We start from the raw sequence: 18,587 nt of genomic DNA, 5'->3' as shown, positions 1-18,587 counted from the left end.
GGATGCTGCGCTATGAAACCTTATTAAACTAGCATTGTAGAAACAAAAGTGAAGGATGCTTGCAGATGGTGAAAGCATCACTCTTTCACCATCAGTGATGGCAGCAACCCCCAAAGGTCCACTGCTACTGATGCTACGGAGACCCAAAGCATACCATGAATCTGAGATTTTGCTTGTTCTCTGAACTTGCAGCTGATTTGAATCATCTCTCCACTTCACTTTTGTTCACAATTTCAGTCTGTGTTGCATAGGTGCATGACGAGTTTTCAGGCAACGTGCCGTGTGCTTAATGCTAGAGCTGCTGGCTCAGCCTTCCTTGTCCAAGTTTCTTCCTTTGCATACTCTGCAAGAACAGATGCAATAATGTTTAAAACAAAAGCGTTAATGCTGACCATGTCGAGAGGTCTGTGTAGCACCGGCAGTGCTCCTCTTGCGCCACACTAAATGTGGCACGTGTAGCGATAAATTTACATCATTATATAAATTATTTTAAACTATAGACAATAATGCTTAGTGGTAAGGTTTTAGCCACCAGAGGTTTTATTTAAATTTGGGATTAAATGAAGTTTTTGCCGGGAAATACAACTTTGTCATGTTGAGGTTTGACCATACAAGTCATTACAGTCCACAAGTTCAGACATTGTGCACTTCAGTGAAAATGGCCAGCAGTGGCTGCATGTACCTTGTTTGCTTATAAGTATAAATTTTCTTTCTGAAACCTAATTTCTTTTAGAATCATGCATCTGTTTTCAATATGCACAATATAAAATAATTTTCATTAAAATTAATAATGTTGACCTATTTAAACTTATCTAAAAGGACTTGCATCTTTCTTGGGCACAGTGTAAAGGATTGGGACATATATCAGTACAAATGGCGAAATATTGATATTTACATTGACTGCTTTTGTTGCCATTGAATGGCGACCGCTTTGTTGTCTTTTAGGTCAGTGCCGTGGAGGTCTCCCAAGGAAGTGCCAACACAGATGCAGAGCAGATGCCAAGTGCGGACACAGAGGTGGCAGGCAGTCACTCATCGCTGAGCGCCTCACTCCAGACAACGTCTCAAAGCAGCGAGACAACAGAAAGCTCTGGACTTGTTCATCACCGCACAAGTTGTGAGGTCAACTCTGAGGCCAGCACAAGTGGTGTAGACACGTGGCTTGGTTCGCGACCCAGTGTACACTTCCCAGCTTTCTCAGCTGTTGGCGTGGAGCAAGACGAAGTGCTGGACCATCGAGGGCGGCTTTCACCATCTGCACAAGCTGTAGTAGACGTTTCCAAGGCTATCACTCCAGCTGCCATGCTGCAGTGCATCAGGTGATGATGCTATAGCGTTGGACAGGGCAGCTTTAGCCAAATTGTTTCCCATTTTGTTGATTGCCTAATTTTTACCTACATTGCATGCAGTCCGAGTGGTCATTGAGCACTGTTATTGAACTTGTTGAGGTCTGTTCATATTGGAAACAGTTGCAGCAACATGCAGACCAGAAATTTTTGTAATTGAGCTGCTCCTTGGGCAGATAACCCTTTATATTCAACACTCCAGGTTTTCATCTTCACAAACTGGCTCGACAACTTTAATGGCAATAGCTTTAATGATAATAATTGGAAGGATATGTGTGACATACAGATTCATATTTATTTCTCTGCTTAGTACAGCGTTCCATTATCTCAAAAAGTGGACACTGAGCAAAAAGCTGCTTTCTGCAGCTTGAAAACTGCCCTGCGCCTGTGGGTCACATGTAATTTGGACAGTACACACAAATGACAGAGCAGCAACACCGACAATTGTGGGAAAACAATGATTGAGTTTCGGTGAATAAAGCTTGCTTTCATCAGTCTAAAGCAAGTGCCACACAAACAAAAATAAAGCAATTATGTTACGCCGACACTTCTAAGGTAACATACTAGCTTCAGTATACCAATAATGCAAGCATTCATATCAATGATGACATAACATTTATAACATTGATTTAGTAAAACACCCACCGCGGTTGCTTAGTGGCTATGGTGTTGGGCTGCTAAGCATGAGGTCACGGGATCAAATCCTGGTCACGGCGGTCACATTTCGATGGGGGCAGAATGTGAAAACACCCGTGTACTTAGGCTTAGGTGCACGTTAAAGAACCCCAGGTGGCCCAAATTATTCCAGAGTCCCCCACTACTACAGCGTGCCTCATAATCAGATAGTGGTCTTGGCACGTAAAACCCCATAATTTAAATTTATTAAAACAGATCACAATGCTAATTGTAAACTGTTTAATTAATATTTAGGTATTTTTGAGTGTCCATTGCCATAAATATTCCCAAAATTAAGTGCCCCTAATAAGTACTTGGCATTCGGTTTCACCTGCAGTTAGCATGGTTAAATCGTCAGCGTAAATTTTGCTATGTAGCATCTTGTGCCACATTACTACAGTTGGGCCTCAATTTAGCAAATTGAGATCTAACAATTTTTTACTTTTGTCAATTTTTTTTTTTGCACTGCCTCGAAATGCTTCAATTCGAGGCAGTGCATTATTTCTGTTGATTGATGTTGTTCAGCGGCACCCTACGCACCCTATCTTTCTGTCCTTACTTTTTGGTGAACATTTTTGCCCAGAGAAGAGCAGGGAAGCTCTGCTGTCTAAATTTTGAAAGACAGCACTTTTTTGAGGTTAATAAGTCCTTTTGGACTTATTAGCCCCAAACGTTATATATATATATATGCGTGACTTGCAAGTAACATAAAAATAACATTGAAGTAACAAATTATTTTTTAGTTATTTCAAGTACCTTACTAAAGTACTCCTTGAAATGGAATAATTACTGCTCTACCCAGTTAATCATTTGTAAAAAAGATGCTGCACACGCACTAGAAAGGCTGTTTATCAACTAAAAACTTTCATTCACACACAAGCAGAATTTTTTCCCGTTCAACTGCCTTGCCTTTACCACCACTGAACCCCCTGCACAACCCTCTACTTTATGGAGGTTCAGCAGTGTTAAAGAATACCGAATGGGAACAATACATTCCCTCTCGGTGGGAGGGGGAGAATATGTGTGTGGGACTATGACAGCATGAAATTTTCGTATCAATTCTGAGAAAGCCTTCGCGCAACTGCTCCTTCCTCTCTGGGAAGACTGCACTTCAAGGGAGAAATGTGGCTTGTGAATGAGTTTTTCGTTAGAAAAAAGCCTTGTGGGCTTACAGAATTATAGGAAAAGCCTTACAGGACTTGCACAATTTTATAAATAGCCCATTACTTTTTTGTCTACTAATCAGTAACTACGTAATTTAATTACATTTTATGAGTAACTCGTACATTTGTGTGGTTTGTAGGGATTCTTCTATGTGAAGGAAAACTTGTGAAAGAGTGGCTATAGTGTTTTCTTGTTAGTGCTTACAGAATGAATATATAACAGATTTTTTGTGTGTTCTTTCATCATTTATACCATGTGTCGCAGATTACTTTTGCCAAAATGTAAAAACATGCAAGCGCCATGTACCTGGACAGAACCAAGGTAACGTTACGTTGTTTGCCGTCACTTAGAGCAAGTCAAACTATTTTTTCTAGTTAGCCTAAATACATAATTAGTTATTATTAATTGATGACCTTCTCAAATATTATATTCAGAGTAAAAGCGGCAGTGAAAAAAATTGTAGACCATCCTACGTGCTACATAAAAGTCTTTTCGAAGCCTGAAAGAAAGCCTGCAAAATATGGAAAAGTGCCGCAATGGTTTACAATTTCCTTTTAAAACTTTTGCTCTGAATATATTTGAGAAGTTAATTAATTAAATTATAAGTAATTATGTAATTAGGTGAAATACAACAAATAGTCCTGACTTGCTCCAAATGACTGCAAACAACATTACTTTGGTTCTGTCCAATTACATGGCACTTGCATATTTTTAATTTTGGCACAACTTACCTGGGACACATCATGTATTGTAGGACTTTGCATGGAGCATAAACAACAGATTGCAGGTGACACGAGATTTAGTTTTGTAACTTTATGAAATACACACACCTCAGCAAGTGACTGAGAGTTAATGTATAATATTTAGTCACTTTGTTGGAAAACTGCCAACTATCATGCTTAGTCTTAATTATGTCCACCATTTGCATCTATACATCTGTGCACTATAGCTTTTTGGAACATTATTATTATTATATTATTATCCTGAAAGGTATGATGAAATGAAAGTATAAGACTGAGTGCATATGGATTTTGTACCATGCCTATTGAAGAGGTTGGACTGATTATTTTTTTGTTTTGTTTTGTTTTGAACAGGTATTTGTATACAGGAGAAATTGACACTACGAACTGCCCAATTTCAGAAATTCAGGATGCTGCAGATTTAATTTCTGTCCCAGATTTGCAGGTGAGTCACAGCTCTGTATTGGCCAAATAGAATTGTATGTGAGCATACACTATCTTTGGGTTAGGTATGATTTGGGTGATGCTATGCAAACACTTACCTCCTTACCTCTTTGTTCATGGTTTGTTATTAACCAGCAGAGGCACCTCTAGCAGTACTTTGTGTTATCGCTGCTGTCTTCATGAGGCAGCTGTATCATGTCCTTGAAGCACAAGTTGCCTAACCAAGTGTCATCATTTTAATTAAAGTAGTAAATAAAAAATGCCTGCAATGCTGTCTTGCATACACTGTATTTAACATTCTTTATGCCATGTAGTATAAATAGATGACAGACAACACGTATCACTATATATCCTTTAGTTTGTGAGACACATGGTGAATATACATACATATATGCAATGCACTGAAATTTGAAGGTGGTCGCTGTGTGCCTGATAAATAACAAAATCTACACAGATTAACTAGGCCGTATCTCTCTGTCAATAACATGTTGTAAAGCTCATAGGAGTCAGTTTGATGACTGTACATAGCACAACTTCTGTTGATTATTGTTATCACATGGTTCATACAGTGTTGGTCAAACAGGGCATGTGAACAATCTACGCAGCATTGCAATAAAATTTAGAAGAATGGTGGTTTTTGCAGATTTGCATGTAACTGTGTTTTCTTAGTAAAATCTGTTGCTGTGGTCAAGAGTACCTGCGAATCCATTAGATTGAAGCTGAAAAGAAGGCAAAATTGGGTGAGCTTTAAATGCCAAAACCCGCGAGCACACTACCAGAAAAGCAGCTTGGCTTCTTGTGAGCGTGATGTATGTTCACTGCAATTGTGCTGTTGCTTGTGTGATGCAACATGCGTGATTAAAAACAAATATTTTTACTGTGTATAACCTTTCCTTCCATGTCCTCAGTTATCCTGAGCTACGCTAGCAGAGTGCAGTATATATAGATATACAGGGTGTCCCAGCTAAATGTAGCCAATGATTTTTTAAAAACAACAGAGTGTGCTAGGAAGCTCAAACCAACTCAGTGGTGTTGAGGATCACGTGTCCTAATCTGTGGTATTTTTTTTTCGTTTTGCAAAGTCAGTTAATTAGTATAAACTAATTGCCTAACTTTTTGGATATTGGCTTAACCAAGAAAGTGCCATTACGAAAGTTGTAGATCACATTTAAAAATGACCGTCTTAAGTGTTTGCAACTAAGTACCATTGATGGAGCTTCTTGTAATTGTTTTTAAAGAAAGCCCGCGAAATACAAGAACAACCACATGATGCGCCACTATTTCAGCGCCCCCAGACGACCGATCAGTCAAGGACATTGTTTGCATGCTTTTTTCGAGACTCGCTCGCGTGCCCTGTCACAATCGGGCACACAGAGCGAGCGGTGGTGATGAAAGTGTGTCGCGCTTTGACGTGACATGGCATAAACATGTCATTCGCTCCACTTGTGGAATGAAGCCCAAACGCACAAGGCAAGAAAAAAAAAGAAGGAAGCTGGGGCTTGAGTAAATGTTGACCACCGAACTGTTTAATCAGGAAGGAAAATCCAATTGTCATGTTCTTCTATTCCTTCGCGATCATACCTTACTAGCCAGAGCTGCTGGCGCATACCTTGCGGCCACCGGTAACGCCACGCCCGTCCCGGAACTGCTGTATAGATGTGCGGATTTCGTTTCTTGATCGGTCGTTTGGGAGCGCTGAAATAGTGGCGCTATCATGCGCTTGTTCTTGTATTTCGCGGGCTTTCTTTAAAGGCAATTACAAGAAGCTCCATCAATGGTACTTAGATGCAAACACTTCAGTCGGCCATTTTTAATTGTGATCTACAACGTTCGTATTGGCACTTTCTTGGTGAAGCCAATATTTAAAAAGGTAGGCTAATTTATAGTTTATACTAATTTACTAGTTTATACTAATTAATTGACTTTGCAAAACTAAAAAAATGCCTCAGACTAGGACACGTGATGCTCAACTTAGATTTAGTTGCACGTTAAAGAGCCCCAGTTGGTTTGAGTCTCCTAGCACACTCCGTTGCTTTTAAAACATTAGCTACCTTTAGTTGGGACACCCTGTATAATTATACAGTTAAACCTGGATATAAAGAAATTGACAAATTCCAAAAAACTTCGTTATAAAGAGGATTTTGTTATATGCAGGTTTGGCACGAAAATTCGAAAAAGAAACGCTTACCGTATTTACTCGATTCTAACGCGCCCTTGATTGTAACGCGCACCTGTTTTCCGTGACCAAAAGAGAGGACAACAAATCCTTTACAGTACCACGCACCTTATGCTTTCATACAGAAATACAACTATCGCTCAAGATTTACTCCCAATACACTAAAGTGGCGATGAACAAAAACGTCCCAGTTTCGCCCGAAAGGCGAAGCATCGATTACGACAGCAAATTAGCAGACAGCTATACGCAGTAAGGTATAGTAGTTTTATCGGCCGTATAAACTTGTAAACATTCGCTGTTTAACTAAATTGGTAGACTGGAAAAGGAGAGTGCTGGCTTGGCAGGCTAGGCCAGCTGCAGCAAGTGGCGAGATGAGGTTTGAATGAAGGGAGGGGGAAAGGTCACACCAACGGCGGCAAAATCGCCGGGTCGAGGGATGCAGGCCCGCCTCGCAGTCGCAATGAATTCGAGCGTGCCAAGCGCGACGCCGCCGCTTCGCATTCCGTCGCGGCATAGAAGGTGCTTCCGGTTGCTGCTCGCGCAAAAATGACAAAATTTGGGGCAAAATCTCTAGGTTGTTGGCGGGGAAAATTAGTTATTTCGAGGGGATCTCCTGCTGCCACTTCGTTACGTAGAGGTCTCAAATACATGTGCTTCTATGGAGTAACAGCGGGGAATAGAAAAACTTCGTTATATCCAGGAATTCCTTATATGGAGGTTTGTGACCCGCCGTGGTTGCTCAGTGGCTATGGTGTTGGGCTGCTGAGCACGAGGTCGCGGCATCGAATCCCGGCCACGGCGGCCGCATTTTGATGGGGGCGAAATGCGAAAACACCCGTGTACTTAGATTTAGTTGCACGTTAAAGAACCCCAGGTGGTTCAAATTTCTGTAGTCCCCCAATACGGCGTGCCTCATAATCAGATTGTGGTTTTGGCACGTAAAAACCTCTTAATTTAATTTAATATGGAGGTTCGTTATAAGCAGGTTTAACTGTATAAGAATGCAGTACACCAGAACCCCTCTTATATACATTTGTCACAGGACTGCAGCAATGGAATGTAATAGCTATGAAGCGTATTATGCAAATATGCTTAGTTATATCACTGTGTCTAGGCTTCAGTGACATTATAGCCATGGAATTGTGTCAGCAAGGAACGTAATAGCAAGGTTCCGTTGTGCCAGCTCACCGTGTAGCTACGTCTGTTGCTTAGCCAAGTGCTATTTTGGGGGAAAATAGCATATTTATCATCTAGTATTGGTAATATTACTCTAGTCCTATCTGAATTCCTTCTTCATTGTTTTGCAAGTGCCAGTGAAACTGACAGACAAATACCGTATTTTCAGGTCTACAAGTTGCACCTTTGTATAAGTCGCACCCCCCTCGAAATGGCAGTTTTTCCAAAAGATAATGTGTATGAGCTGCACTGGTGTATAAGGTGTATAAGCTGCACTGGTGTATAAGATGCACCTGTTCTTTGGCAAACAACTGCATAGTTTGCATAGCGGCGTGTGCTGTATCTTTAAAGCGATCTGCAGATGCGACGACTTCGGGGTCGGTCTGCCGCCGCTTGCGTTGCTGCTCCGTCCTTCTCGCACAGCGCTCGGCAACTCGATCACGAGAAGTACCCGGTACCTCCATAGCGTGCACACAACCCGTAGCAACTGCCAGAGGAGGTCATAGCATCCAATCTAATTTTGACGGTAGTATTTCCAGAAAAAAAAACTACTATAAGTTGCACATTTCTCTAGAGACACTGACGAAAAATTAAAAAAAAAAACTCAACTTATATTCCGGAAAATACGGTACAAAGAATTAATTATTGCAACTTCTCATGCTACATAACAGTAACTATTTTTTTAGGTATACCTCACCAGCATTCAGAAGCAAGACTCTTTGAAAAACCCTTCAGTGGACACAAAATTTTTGGATAAGCTGAAGCTGCAGTTAAAAGAAGTCTGCTTGGATAAAAGTCTGTATGCAGGTAAGAACGTTTGCTTTTCTGTGCCAGTCACCTGCTCTACTTTTAACCGTATATAAATTTTTTAAGTTAATGAGCCCTTTAACACAATTTGTCAAACCTAGTGGGCCTTCAGAAATGGTAAGGCACCATTTGGAGAATTTCTTGTTCAATTTTTTTCACATTTCAATCATGAACAGAGTGATTAGTATTGTTTCCTTCCCTCTTATCAGCTAGCATCTCTATGCAATATTAAAGCAATGTGTGACCCACAAAATGGCTTCACATTGTTCTTTATTTTACCCCTTGCCTCTTGCACTTAGTTCACACATGTTGCATATAACTTGCCCTTGCAAGACTTGTGTTAGGCAAGTTGGTTTGTTATACTCAAGAAAAAAAAAAAACTACAAAAAACACAGACAAGACAGAGAACAGTGCTTTTGTCTATCTTGTTAATGTTTTCTTACATTCTTAGTTTCTTAAGCAAGCATTGCTTGCACATTACTGGTTCAGTCAACTGGACTCTGCACCAGTACCGAGGACCCAGCTGAGCTCTGACAGCAATGACTCAGACTAGGAATTGCCTGAAAATTCTTACCTGCGTTATAATGTTACAGGGAGCAGTTGATGCTCCCTGATGCCTGGAGGTGCTTCACAGTATGGTGGCAGAATGAGCAAGACAATAAGGATGAAAAAGAAAGGAGGGGGGGTCATGACAAAACATCTCTACCCAATAGAAAAAGCCGGTCCTGGGACCCACTGGTTTTTCTAATGGGTCTAATGGGTAGAGCTGTCCCCTGGCTTGGTGCTCGGCTCTCGTAGGGGTTCACATCTCGAAAGAGGGCCCAATAGAGATTTCAGGACTTGTCTCTGAGCGCCTCTTGTCCAACCACAGACGGCCTTGTTGACGAGCATCCGCCGCCACGGCTGTGAAAGGCAAGTGCTGCCGCTGAGTACCTACCAGTAAAATAGGTACAAGCGCGCTGCCAGCCTGGTGCTGGGCCATTATGGGAACCGCAATGCTTGGAAAGGGGTGTTTGACCTCAACCCGAAGGCCTCCCCACCTCAATAGGTGCTTGGGGCGCCACTTGGGAAATGGCCGCCATGGGAGCGGCCCAAACATCACTTTTTTCTGTGCTCATGGGGGTTTCGACGGGAATTTAGGGCACAGGCTCCTTTCCCAAGCGTATCACCCCTGAGGGAAGCCGAACGCCAGGCTAGGGTATGCTTGTGCCCATTTGAACCAGTGGGTGCCCGGCGGCGGTGGGAATCAAACCCACAACCTCCTGCATCCGAGACGGGTGCTCTAACACTGCCGGGATTACTTACTCTACTTACTGCCGCAGTAAGTTCTGCGATTTTAAAAGCGGCAGTTGTGAAAATTGTCTAAAATTGTTCACCTTTATGATTCTGAAAGTGGGTGCACTTGCCCACGTGGAATTTGGCACTGTTGTGATGTTAAGCAGCTCACTGCATTGGTTGATGCCATCAGTCATCATGTGCTCGTACTGCAAGCAATGGTCTGTCACCAACAGATGTACATTGCAAGAAAAGACACACACACAGAAAGTGAACCTAATGGCTAAAAAAAAAAAACGAGGCATGAAGCATAACATGTGCACGCACTTCCAGATTCCAGACCTCTTGCATTTTCAGAATCGGAGCAGAGAAAGGTAAACAATTGCTGACAAATATCTTGGCCATGACAGATTCCTTTAAAATCACGTAAATTACTTTAGCCTCTTATGGTGACTCATTGCAAGATAGTCATTACTGTGGTGACTCATTGCAAGATTTTCATTAAAACATAGGCCATAACGCCACTAATTAAAATGTTAACTGCTGTTGAATAATTATCAGACTTCATTGGTGGAACAGCTGCAGCAATTGCGCCAAATTGCACCAGGAGTGGCTGTTCGCGCCATCCTGCTCCAAAACAGCATTTTAGTGGAACATTGCGCTGAGCCTGCGCCAAAGAAGCATAAGAGCTGCCTCGCTAGTAAAACTGAAACCGAAACCTAAAGCGTGCTATCATAATCTTCACTGAGGTGAACTGAGTGGCCATTGCCACTGATATGGTGTATGCCATCAGTCCTCCATTTACTGTTCTCGCTCTTTTGTTGCATCTCTCTCTGGTGAAGGTTCCAGTGTTCTGCCGCTATGCGGTCTTGTTTGTGCCTTTTCAGTTGCAATTCTCCATTCCTCGTACTACTACTGTGGCGCAGAGACAGTCTAATCAAACAGAAGCTTTGGATATTGTTCGGTCAATCATTGTTTAGCATAGTTGTTGACGATGTCACTTTAGAGATACTTGTAATATGTGTGCTCAACAGCTGGCAGGAGGAGGAGGAAAAAGAGAGGAAAAAACAGGGGTGCTAGCAATCGCTGGCTCATAATTCGCTATTAGAAGAGACCTTCCTAGCAACCCTGCACAAGCGAAAGGGCAGATCCCATGGTTGTAATTTAAACAGCTTTCACATGACCCAGCGCACAGCTATGCAGGAGACAGTTTGCACAGTAGAAGTAAGCCCCTTGCTGCTTCTACCATTTGCTGCTTCTTTACCCTTGCTCTAGCTAGGGTACACGACTGCCTGAGTGCGTCGTTTTGTATGTTAAAGCTGCAGAGGCTTGCAAGGACTGCTATTGTTGGTTTTATGCAGCCTGTTAAATTGTCATACTAGCTGTCACAGAGTTCATGTTTTTGGATCTATTTAATGCGTGGCTTCACGCATGTTGAACTGTTGATGGTTGCTTCATGCAGCACTGTTAATACCTTTAAGTGCGAGGTTTTCACTTCGCCTTGTTTGTAAAGGGCTTAAATCAGGATGTGTATTATCGTAATGATTAAAGGGAAGTGCTTCTTGAACAGCTTTATTCTTTTCGCCCGAGGACATTTTAGATTGTGTTTTCTTGGGAAATGTGTTGAAAAAAAGGTAGCTCAGGGTGAGGATTACTGTTTGATTTTCGCTGAAAAATTCGCATCAAGTTTGGGAAGTCGTCACGCCTTGATGCTGCCTAAGCAGACTTACCATGTAGAGCGATTTGTTTGTTTCACAGCGTAGTACCATTTTGCGTGTGCATTTTGTACTCAATTGAATTCTTTATTATCATCTTTTTCGGCGTAGGAGTGCAATGCCTATGCCGCAAAGCACTAAACCTGGCCTTGCCACCAGCGCTTATCCACCTTGGCCGGCGCTGCTCCGCCTTTAAATATATTATGTGGAATATCTCTTCCATAACATTCGGAAAGACATGCTGAAAAGTTTTTAAAACTTCAGCTTCGTATATTTCCTAGCAGGTCACTAAGGGAACTTCAAGCTGTGAAAACTGCAGTGGGAAGGGCAGTTAGTTGATTTATGCAGCAAAATCGCATTGTCGGTACATCGCTAACTCGCACTGTTTTTGCCGACTTTGTTGACTACTGTATACATTTCCATTAACAATTTCGCAATTGCTCTTTTTGAGGCGACTTTCACAAAACTTATTCGGCGATGTCACATGAATTCATTGGCAGAACAATCACTCCAATGTGTGCAGGCATCGCGCCGTGTGGAGCCATTTGAGATACAAGTCTGAGCCAACGACGTGTGCCTACTATTGAGGTACAGAAACAGTACTACGGCAAGAGTAGAATAAAAGAAAGAGACATCTCATTAGTCCACAAAACCAAGCGGCTACTTAACATGAGCTCATCTTCGTATAACTGGGTTTCATTGCGCTTGTCTGCGGGACGCACCTGGCACGTATGCGGATTGGGTTGTCCCATACTCCGGTAACATTGTGTGCTTGGCCACTCTCATAGAGGTCTGCGCCTTTCCTGCAGCTGTCACTGCAGAAGAAGGAGTCTGGCGCACGAACAAAGGTGAAATCACAGCCATGAACGTCGGCCTTCCTTGCTGCAAAGGGTCATTGTCTGCTACTGCTCTCAGGTGTACTTTCAAAAGTGCCCGCTAGCTGGCTATCAGTGATGCCTCTATAGGCTGTGCACTACGCGTATAAGGCGTGATCTTCCTTACACTTCCTTTATCTTTTTTTCTTTTTTTTGCTCGCTTCAAGTGCGGTGAACATGTGAATGCCCGTTGCAAGTCGATATGGTAGAAGTGGCATTGTATCATGATACACACACAGGGAAAGGCATTCTATTAAAAATAATGAAACTAGTCTGGTAATTTTTATCCTAAATGCCACATTGATTAGCATACAACCAACTCTGCTATATTCGGTGACTACTTCAGTTTGCTGAGACCATATGGTGCATAGGTGTATGTTCTACACTGCGCCAAAAGTGCTTATCACTGTGCTGAATCAGCTTTTTGCCTATGCCAAGGTCTGTACTGGAAGGTCAAATGGCTGTTTCACCACTGAGAATGTGATAGCTACTCATCCGTGTATTGTTTGCCAAGCTGAGTGCACATACAGTAAAGAAAAAATTTCCATAGGATTTAATACTTTTAAATAAATCCATTCCCCCACTCCCAAGGGAAAAAAACAAAAACAAAACTGGTATATAATGTGTCCTCATATTATGATGGCTAATATTTATTTAATCTGTAATATAATACAAATGTGCCTAATTCTCATTTATGACACATTATGGTCTGCTTTACATTGTATTAAATCAGTTACAAATGCTTTCCAAGAAATTTTATGACTTTATGAACTTATGAAAATTTGAAACTTTATGAAATTGTATGAACTAGACACCAAATAGTTGCATATTTAGTGTTAATATTTGTAACCTAAAGGGTACTGTCTTGACTTGCTTGTGCAGATGTACTCTTTCGGCTGGATGATGGCTTCTGCTCAGCCCATCGGCCGTTACTGATGGCACGGTGTGAAATGATGGCAGCCATGTTCAGTGGAGACTTCCGTGAAAGTTCTGCCAAAGTGGTAAAAAAAAAGTTATTTTGTTTAAGCAATAGTGACTTGCCTTACTGCTTTGAACATGTGTAAAAGTTTGTCAATGAAAAAACCTTAGATTTGAAGCCAGGGGTAGTAGAAACTACTGCAACTCTCTTAAAAGGTGTGCCATATGGCAGCCATACAAGGAAACACTCAACGGGGATAGGTTCAGGTGTATTCTAAAACGACAATACAGTAGACTTCCGTTGATTCGATTTCGATGAATTAGATTTTTCGGTTAATTCGATCCAACCGAAAGTGCTCGGCCGGTGCCCGTACATTTTATGAGACCAAAGTTTTGGAATTTCGATCCTGAAATTAGCCTTTGCCAGATAATTGAAACTTGTCTGGTCATCACGCAAGTGGCCCTAAGCCAATGGTGACTGTAATGGTGACTGCAATAGTGGCAGCATCCGTCTTGGCAGCGCTGAGGGTACAGTGAATGTGGCAAACACACATCATCTGTCTTCGAAAACTATTTCTGGCCTCTCCCAGAAAGATTTTAAAGGGAAGGCGGTAGCTCACAATGAATTATTATAGTACTTCCCCTACTCTAATGCGTATTTTTTTGCCTGGAAAGTTTGTTCGAAAATTGCTTGGGCGGTGTAATTCGATACAAAACCAAAACCGTGTACGCACCAGCCTACCATCAAAGCCAGCCTAGTCAGCATCATTGTCATTACCATCAGAACTGGCGACCATGAATGGTGACAAAAAAAAGGAGAGGGGGGGGTTATCTTTTTAACCTACACTTCGTGCAGGCTCGTGCAGATGAGTGTAGTCTCGAGCAGAGGTTATGACGTCCTGTGCTGCACTTGGCTCATTGGGCTGTAGCCAATCGGAGCAGACTGCACATCGTCTTCTGCACAAGCAGATGAAAAGCCGACTTCGCACTTACTGGCTGCATATATGCCCTTGCCTGAAACTAAAAGCCAATGCACGAGTTTTCTTTGAGCAACAAATCTAGACAAATTTCAGCTACATACATCGTGAATGCGCAGTGCACTAAGACAACTTCTCTGTGTATATAATACACCGCGGAGTCTCAGACAGCCTGCACCATCCATGAGTAACATAATTTTGTCTTCTTGGAGGATTAGCTCACCTTCATCTGTGATGCGCGACTATGCTAGCACTTTGCTGCCCCGTCCCTGCAGCGAACCTTCACTATCGTCACCATATCAGCACTGACTGTCTCAGACAAAATGGCACCACGTGTTTGCAATGCCAGCCTGTTTGTTTGTCATCTGCTACCTACACTCATTGAAACTGCAGTGTAGAAAGTGTAGTTTTGATGCTACACTACTGCTAAAAAAAATGGCTTCGTGTAGTTGGGTGGAGCTACACTTTTTCTGCACCTGTTAAAAAAAAAAGGCAACTTCCTACACTACTTACACTTGTGTAGCCACTGTAGGTAGAAAAAATAGCCCTAACCTCTCACATAGCATGACGACATGCCGCTTTCAGTCTGATTACAAAAGCACATTGAAGCGATGAGTTATTTTATGTTAAGCTATCAGCAACATGTTTCACGTGGTCTTGGTATTACAGAAAATTGCCTGCATCACAGAACAAATTAATGAAGTGGTTGTTTAGGCGTAGGCCACCACCTTGTTTGTGATTGTTGCGGAGCCTTTAGATAACTGCAGAATATCCAACGTGGTATGGATTGTATGGAGGACGACATGTGGTTCTTCATGGACAGCGATGAAATGCCGTCTGAGAGTGATGAGGATGGACATTTAGTAAATTCTATGAAGGTAAAGTTCGCTGGTTTTGTCTTTTTCTTATTGCCAGAATCGGGTGCACATTCATTTTCTACTTTGTTTAGGAGTTCTAATGTCGTTTTTATGTTAGTTTTCTACTTTGAACCCATTAAAAGTGGGTTCGGTGCGCATTTGATTCAAGGAGATGTTAAAATTAGGGCAAATGCTGCCGAATGAATCAACGGTGTGTTTTGGTATTTTTTCGGCCTCTTGTTTTATTCAACCCGCTGGATAATTCAATTTCTTCAGGCCAGTCAGAATCGAATTAACGGATGTCAATTGTACTTGCTGTGGAGCATGGGCAAGTGCATTAAATGTTTATTGCATACCACAGTCCAAAGACCAACCACAAAGAGCAAAAAAAGAAAAAAACTACAAAATACCTAGAAACAATTTATTTCAGCATAGCAGTACCATCGCAAAAAAAGAAGAAAAAAAGAAAAAAAAAAACATCACAAAAAAGACGAAGTACACAGCTCCATGCTCCTCTGTCAGATGGCAAGTTTAAATTTTGCAAGGTGTCATATCATCATGAGAATGCTGGTAATCAAAAGGAACAGTCTGAGCAAGGAGGCCATAGATGGGAACACCTGTAATGGCTTCAGTGATTGTGTGTTTGTGGCACTTTGGGACAGCTGCATCTTGTCAGGTTTTAAAAGTAAACTTTACCATGAGAGAGGCCTCCTATCTAAACACATGGGAACAAAGAAATTGTTTGGTTCAGCATTCAGGTTTGTTTAAATTTAAAGAAAACTTAAAATCCTACAAGAGCAGATTTTTAATTTAGGTCATTACTCATTCTACAAAAACTACCGAGAGTAAGGGAAAAGAATGTCAAGCTTACACGCTTGTAACTCAGCAATAAAGAAAGGTGGCATTGGGACATCTAAAGCGCTCGAGCAGTAACGTAATTGATATGGCATACATGCCTCTAAATTATATCACTAATTTTCAAATAGGTCGACAGTTAGAGCTTGATTTAACGAAGTATTTGGGAACTGAAAATTATTTTGTTATATCGAGAACTTAGCTAAATTGAAAACGCTCTAAACACTCCATGCTATAACATTATATTTATTCAAGAGCAAAAAAGTCGCAATTTTTGCCTGCATTATGCACTTTTATAGTAGACAACAAGCCCGTTAAGCACGTCTTGTGTTCCTTCCGGAGAGTAGCAAACATAGGAAGTCGGAAGCGTTTGCAGAAACTCCAACATGTAATCTTTTTTAATCTTTTTTAAACTCCATTCTTTTTTCAATATCGATCATGTCATTATGTGCAACGAATGACATGGCGACGAGGATACATTAATGAAATGAATGCTGTCAAGCAACCGGAGAACATACCAGGATTCAGTGTGCGCAATCAACAACACATGCAGTAAGGCCATGAAGATGCAACGAGCAACAAACATGGTTGAAGCAAAGACGGACTAAAGACAAAGCTGAACAAGGCCAACAACAGGGGGCGAAAGCGTATTATAACATCCCCGTCCTCCACGGTGTCGGCGAATGAAGTCCCATGCTCAACAACGGCATGCAACGAGCGAACAACCGGCATGGCTGATCAAGACCATAAAGCAAAGTACTCAACACTCAATGATGAGTACCGGAGTAAAGACCCACATGGATATCCTCAACAAAACAGGTTTTTCCCTGAAATGCCCATGATAATATGAACCGAAGCCACAAACGGCACAACGGAGCTCACGATGCTTGCAACAACAATGCAAATGATCGCACGACCTTAAGAACCGCAAATGAGATCACCATTAAACCCAGTCAGTTCAGTAAACAACAGCAATAACACTACACGATCAGCCAACGAAAGCGCCGTAATCCGAATCACTACAATGCCTGACCTTACAACTACTCTCCCAACATTATCCAGGACAGACAACGAAAGCTTAGACGAATGGATCATTTCCATGGAGAGAATGCATGAAAGATGTTCATGGAATGACATGGCTATGCTATACGCTGAAATTTCCAGGCTTCACAGGCATGCAGCAGCTTGGAATAGCGCAAACAGCGTAGACCTCAAGGGATGAACAACTTTGATGATGGCACTATGAAAGGAGTTCAACAAGCAGCCACTGTTCTGGGAATGGGTGGAGAATGTCAATGCATGACGACAGACGGAAGATAAAACTATTATAGACTACAAGTACTGCCGACTGCAACGTGTAAAATGCGACTTAGTACACCCTAAGTGGCGATGACATCGTAAACTGGTTAATTCAGGGTCAGAAAATGCGATTGCGAAATGCGAGGACCATGCTGGTGGCTTTCCATGATCTCAGGTAAGGGAGCATGTCAGAATTCAATAACTGTGTCCGACTATTCAATGGGTGCATCACTTCGATGAAAAGCGATGTCATAAGTATGAAGCCATTCTCACGGAACGAGCCACCGAAGAACACAGCGAAAAGTGATCACCAGTAAGGCAAGCGCATGAGACTTTCCGCATATACTTGAGTTCGCTGCCTTCAGCGGGGGCACCGCATGAAAAATTGCGCGATACCTGAAACACTCACTGAGGAGGAGAAAGTTGCCGCCACAGCTCAGAAGGAAGAAAGAGCAGTGCGAGAACAGCACACCAACCGCATTGTGAGGGCGTGCTCAGAGAATAACATAATCCTCGTACCCACGACGATCAATGGCATTGAGACGCTAGCATTGTGGGACATGGGATCAACTAGGACTCTAGTATCGTTGGATGCAGAACAGCATAAGTTCGATGTAGTGCCAGACAAGCACTGCATACTCAAAGGGCCATTCGGTGACTCAACGGCACCTGTCGGAGCAACGCAAGGCCACGTCGAGATCGGTTATGCAAATGCAACTGTCAGTGTAAAAGTGGTCAGACTTGCCACACGATGCCGTCATAGGGACTGACTGATGAGAGTGCATCACATTCGACTGCATTGAATGAGACAGGTAGAACCCATATGCTTGAGTGGATAGTGAAAAATGGTTCGCAGCAAGCACCACAAATATAAGACGAAAAAAACGACCTCCCTCAACAACCACTGCAATGATGAAAATGGGGAAACCACTACGGCAGTATGCGGAACTGTCACCTAGAACAATTTCGGCAAGCAAGGGAGTTCGAAACTTCATTCACTGGATGAAATGCAACATGAAATCTCTCAAGTGGAACCAGCAGATTTCACCGCAGATGAAACACAAAAGATGAGGTCAGTGCTGATCGCAAATGTTCATGTTTTTACTAACCCAAACAATGAATTTATGTATGATGTATGTAATGAACAACCATATACGACAAGTGACTGTGAACAGAACGTTCATAAGGCAAGAAACTGAGAACTGGCTGAAAAAGGGCATCATCCACAAGTCGCCACATATGCCTCACCTGTGATCGTTGTGGACCAACCACTACATGAATCGACACC

At 42.1% G+C, this 18,587-nt stretch overlaps 1 protein-coding gene across 11 annotated transcripts in view; it reads left to right on the top strand.

Annotated features, from left to right (window-relative positions):
- LOC119457165 (rho-related BTB domain-containing protein 2) overlaps positions 1-18,587 on the top strand; it is a 275,684-nt gene that overhangs the window by 231,028 nt on the left and 26,069 nt on the right. For all 11 annotated transcript variants that reach the window (XM_049665101.1, XM_049665103.1, XM_049665100.1 and 8 more), the window contains 4 exons: positions 946-1,319; positions 4,280-4,370; positions 8,408-8,528; positions 13,276-13,394. In XM_049665101.1, the coding sequence (XP_049521058.1) occupies positions 946-1,319; positions 4,280-4,370; positions 8,408-8,528; positions 13,276-13,394 (705 nt within the window). The remainder of the gene's footprint in view (positions 1-945; positions 1,320-4,279; positions 4,371-8,407; positions 8,529-13,275; positions 13,395-18,587) is intronic.

This window comes from Dermacentor silvarum, chromosome 1 (genome assembly GCF_013339745.2).
Source record: "Dermacentor silvarum isolate Dsil-2018 chromosome 1, BIME_Dsil_1.4, whole genome shotgun sequence".
NCBI lineage: Eukaryota > Metazoa > Arthropoda > Arachnida > Ixodida > Ixodidae > Dermacentor > Dermacentor silvarum.
Note: the sequence above shows the minus strand (reverse complement) of the source record. Positions and strands in the feature narration are given on the sequence as shown.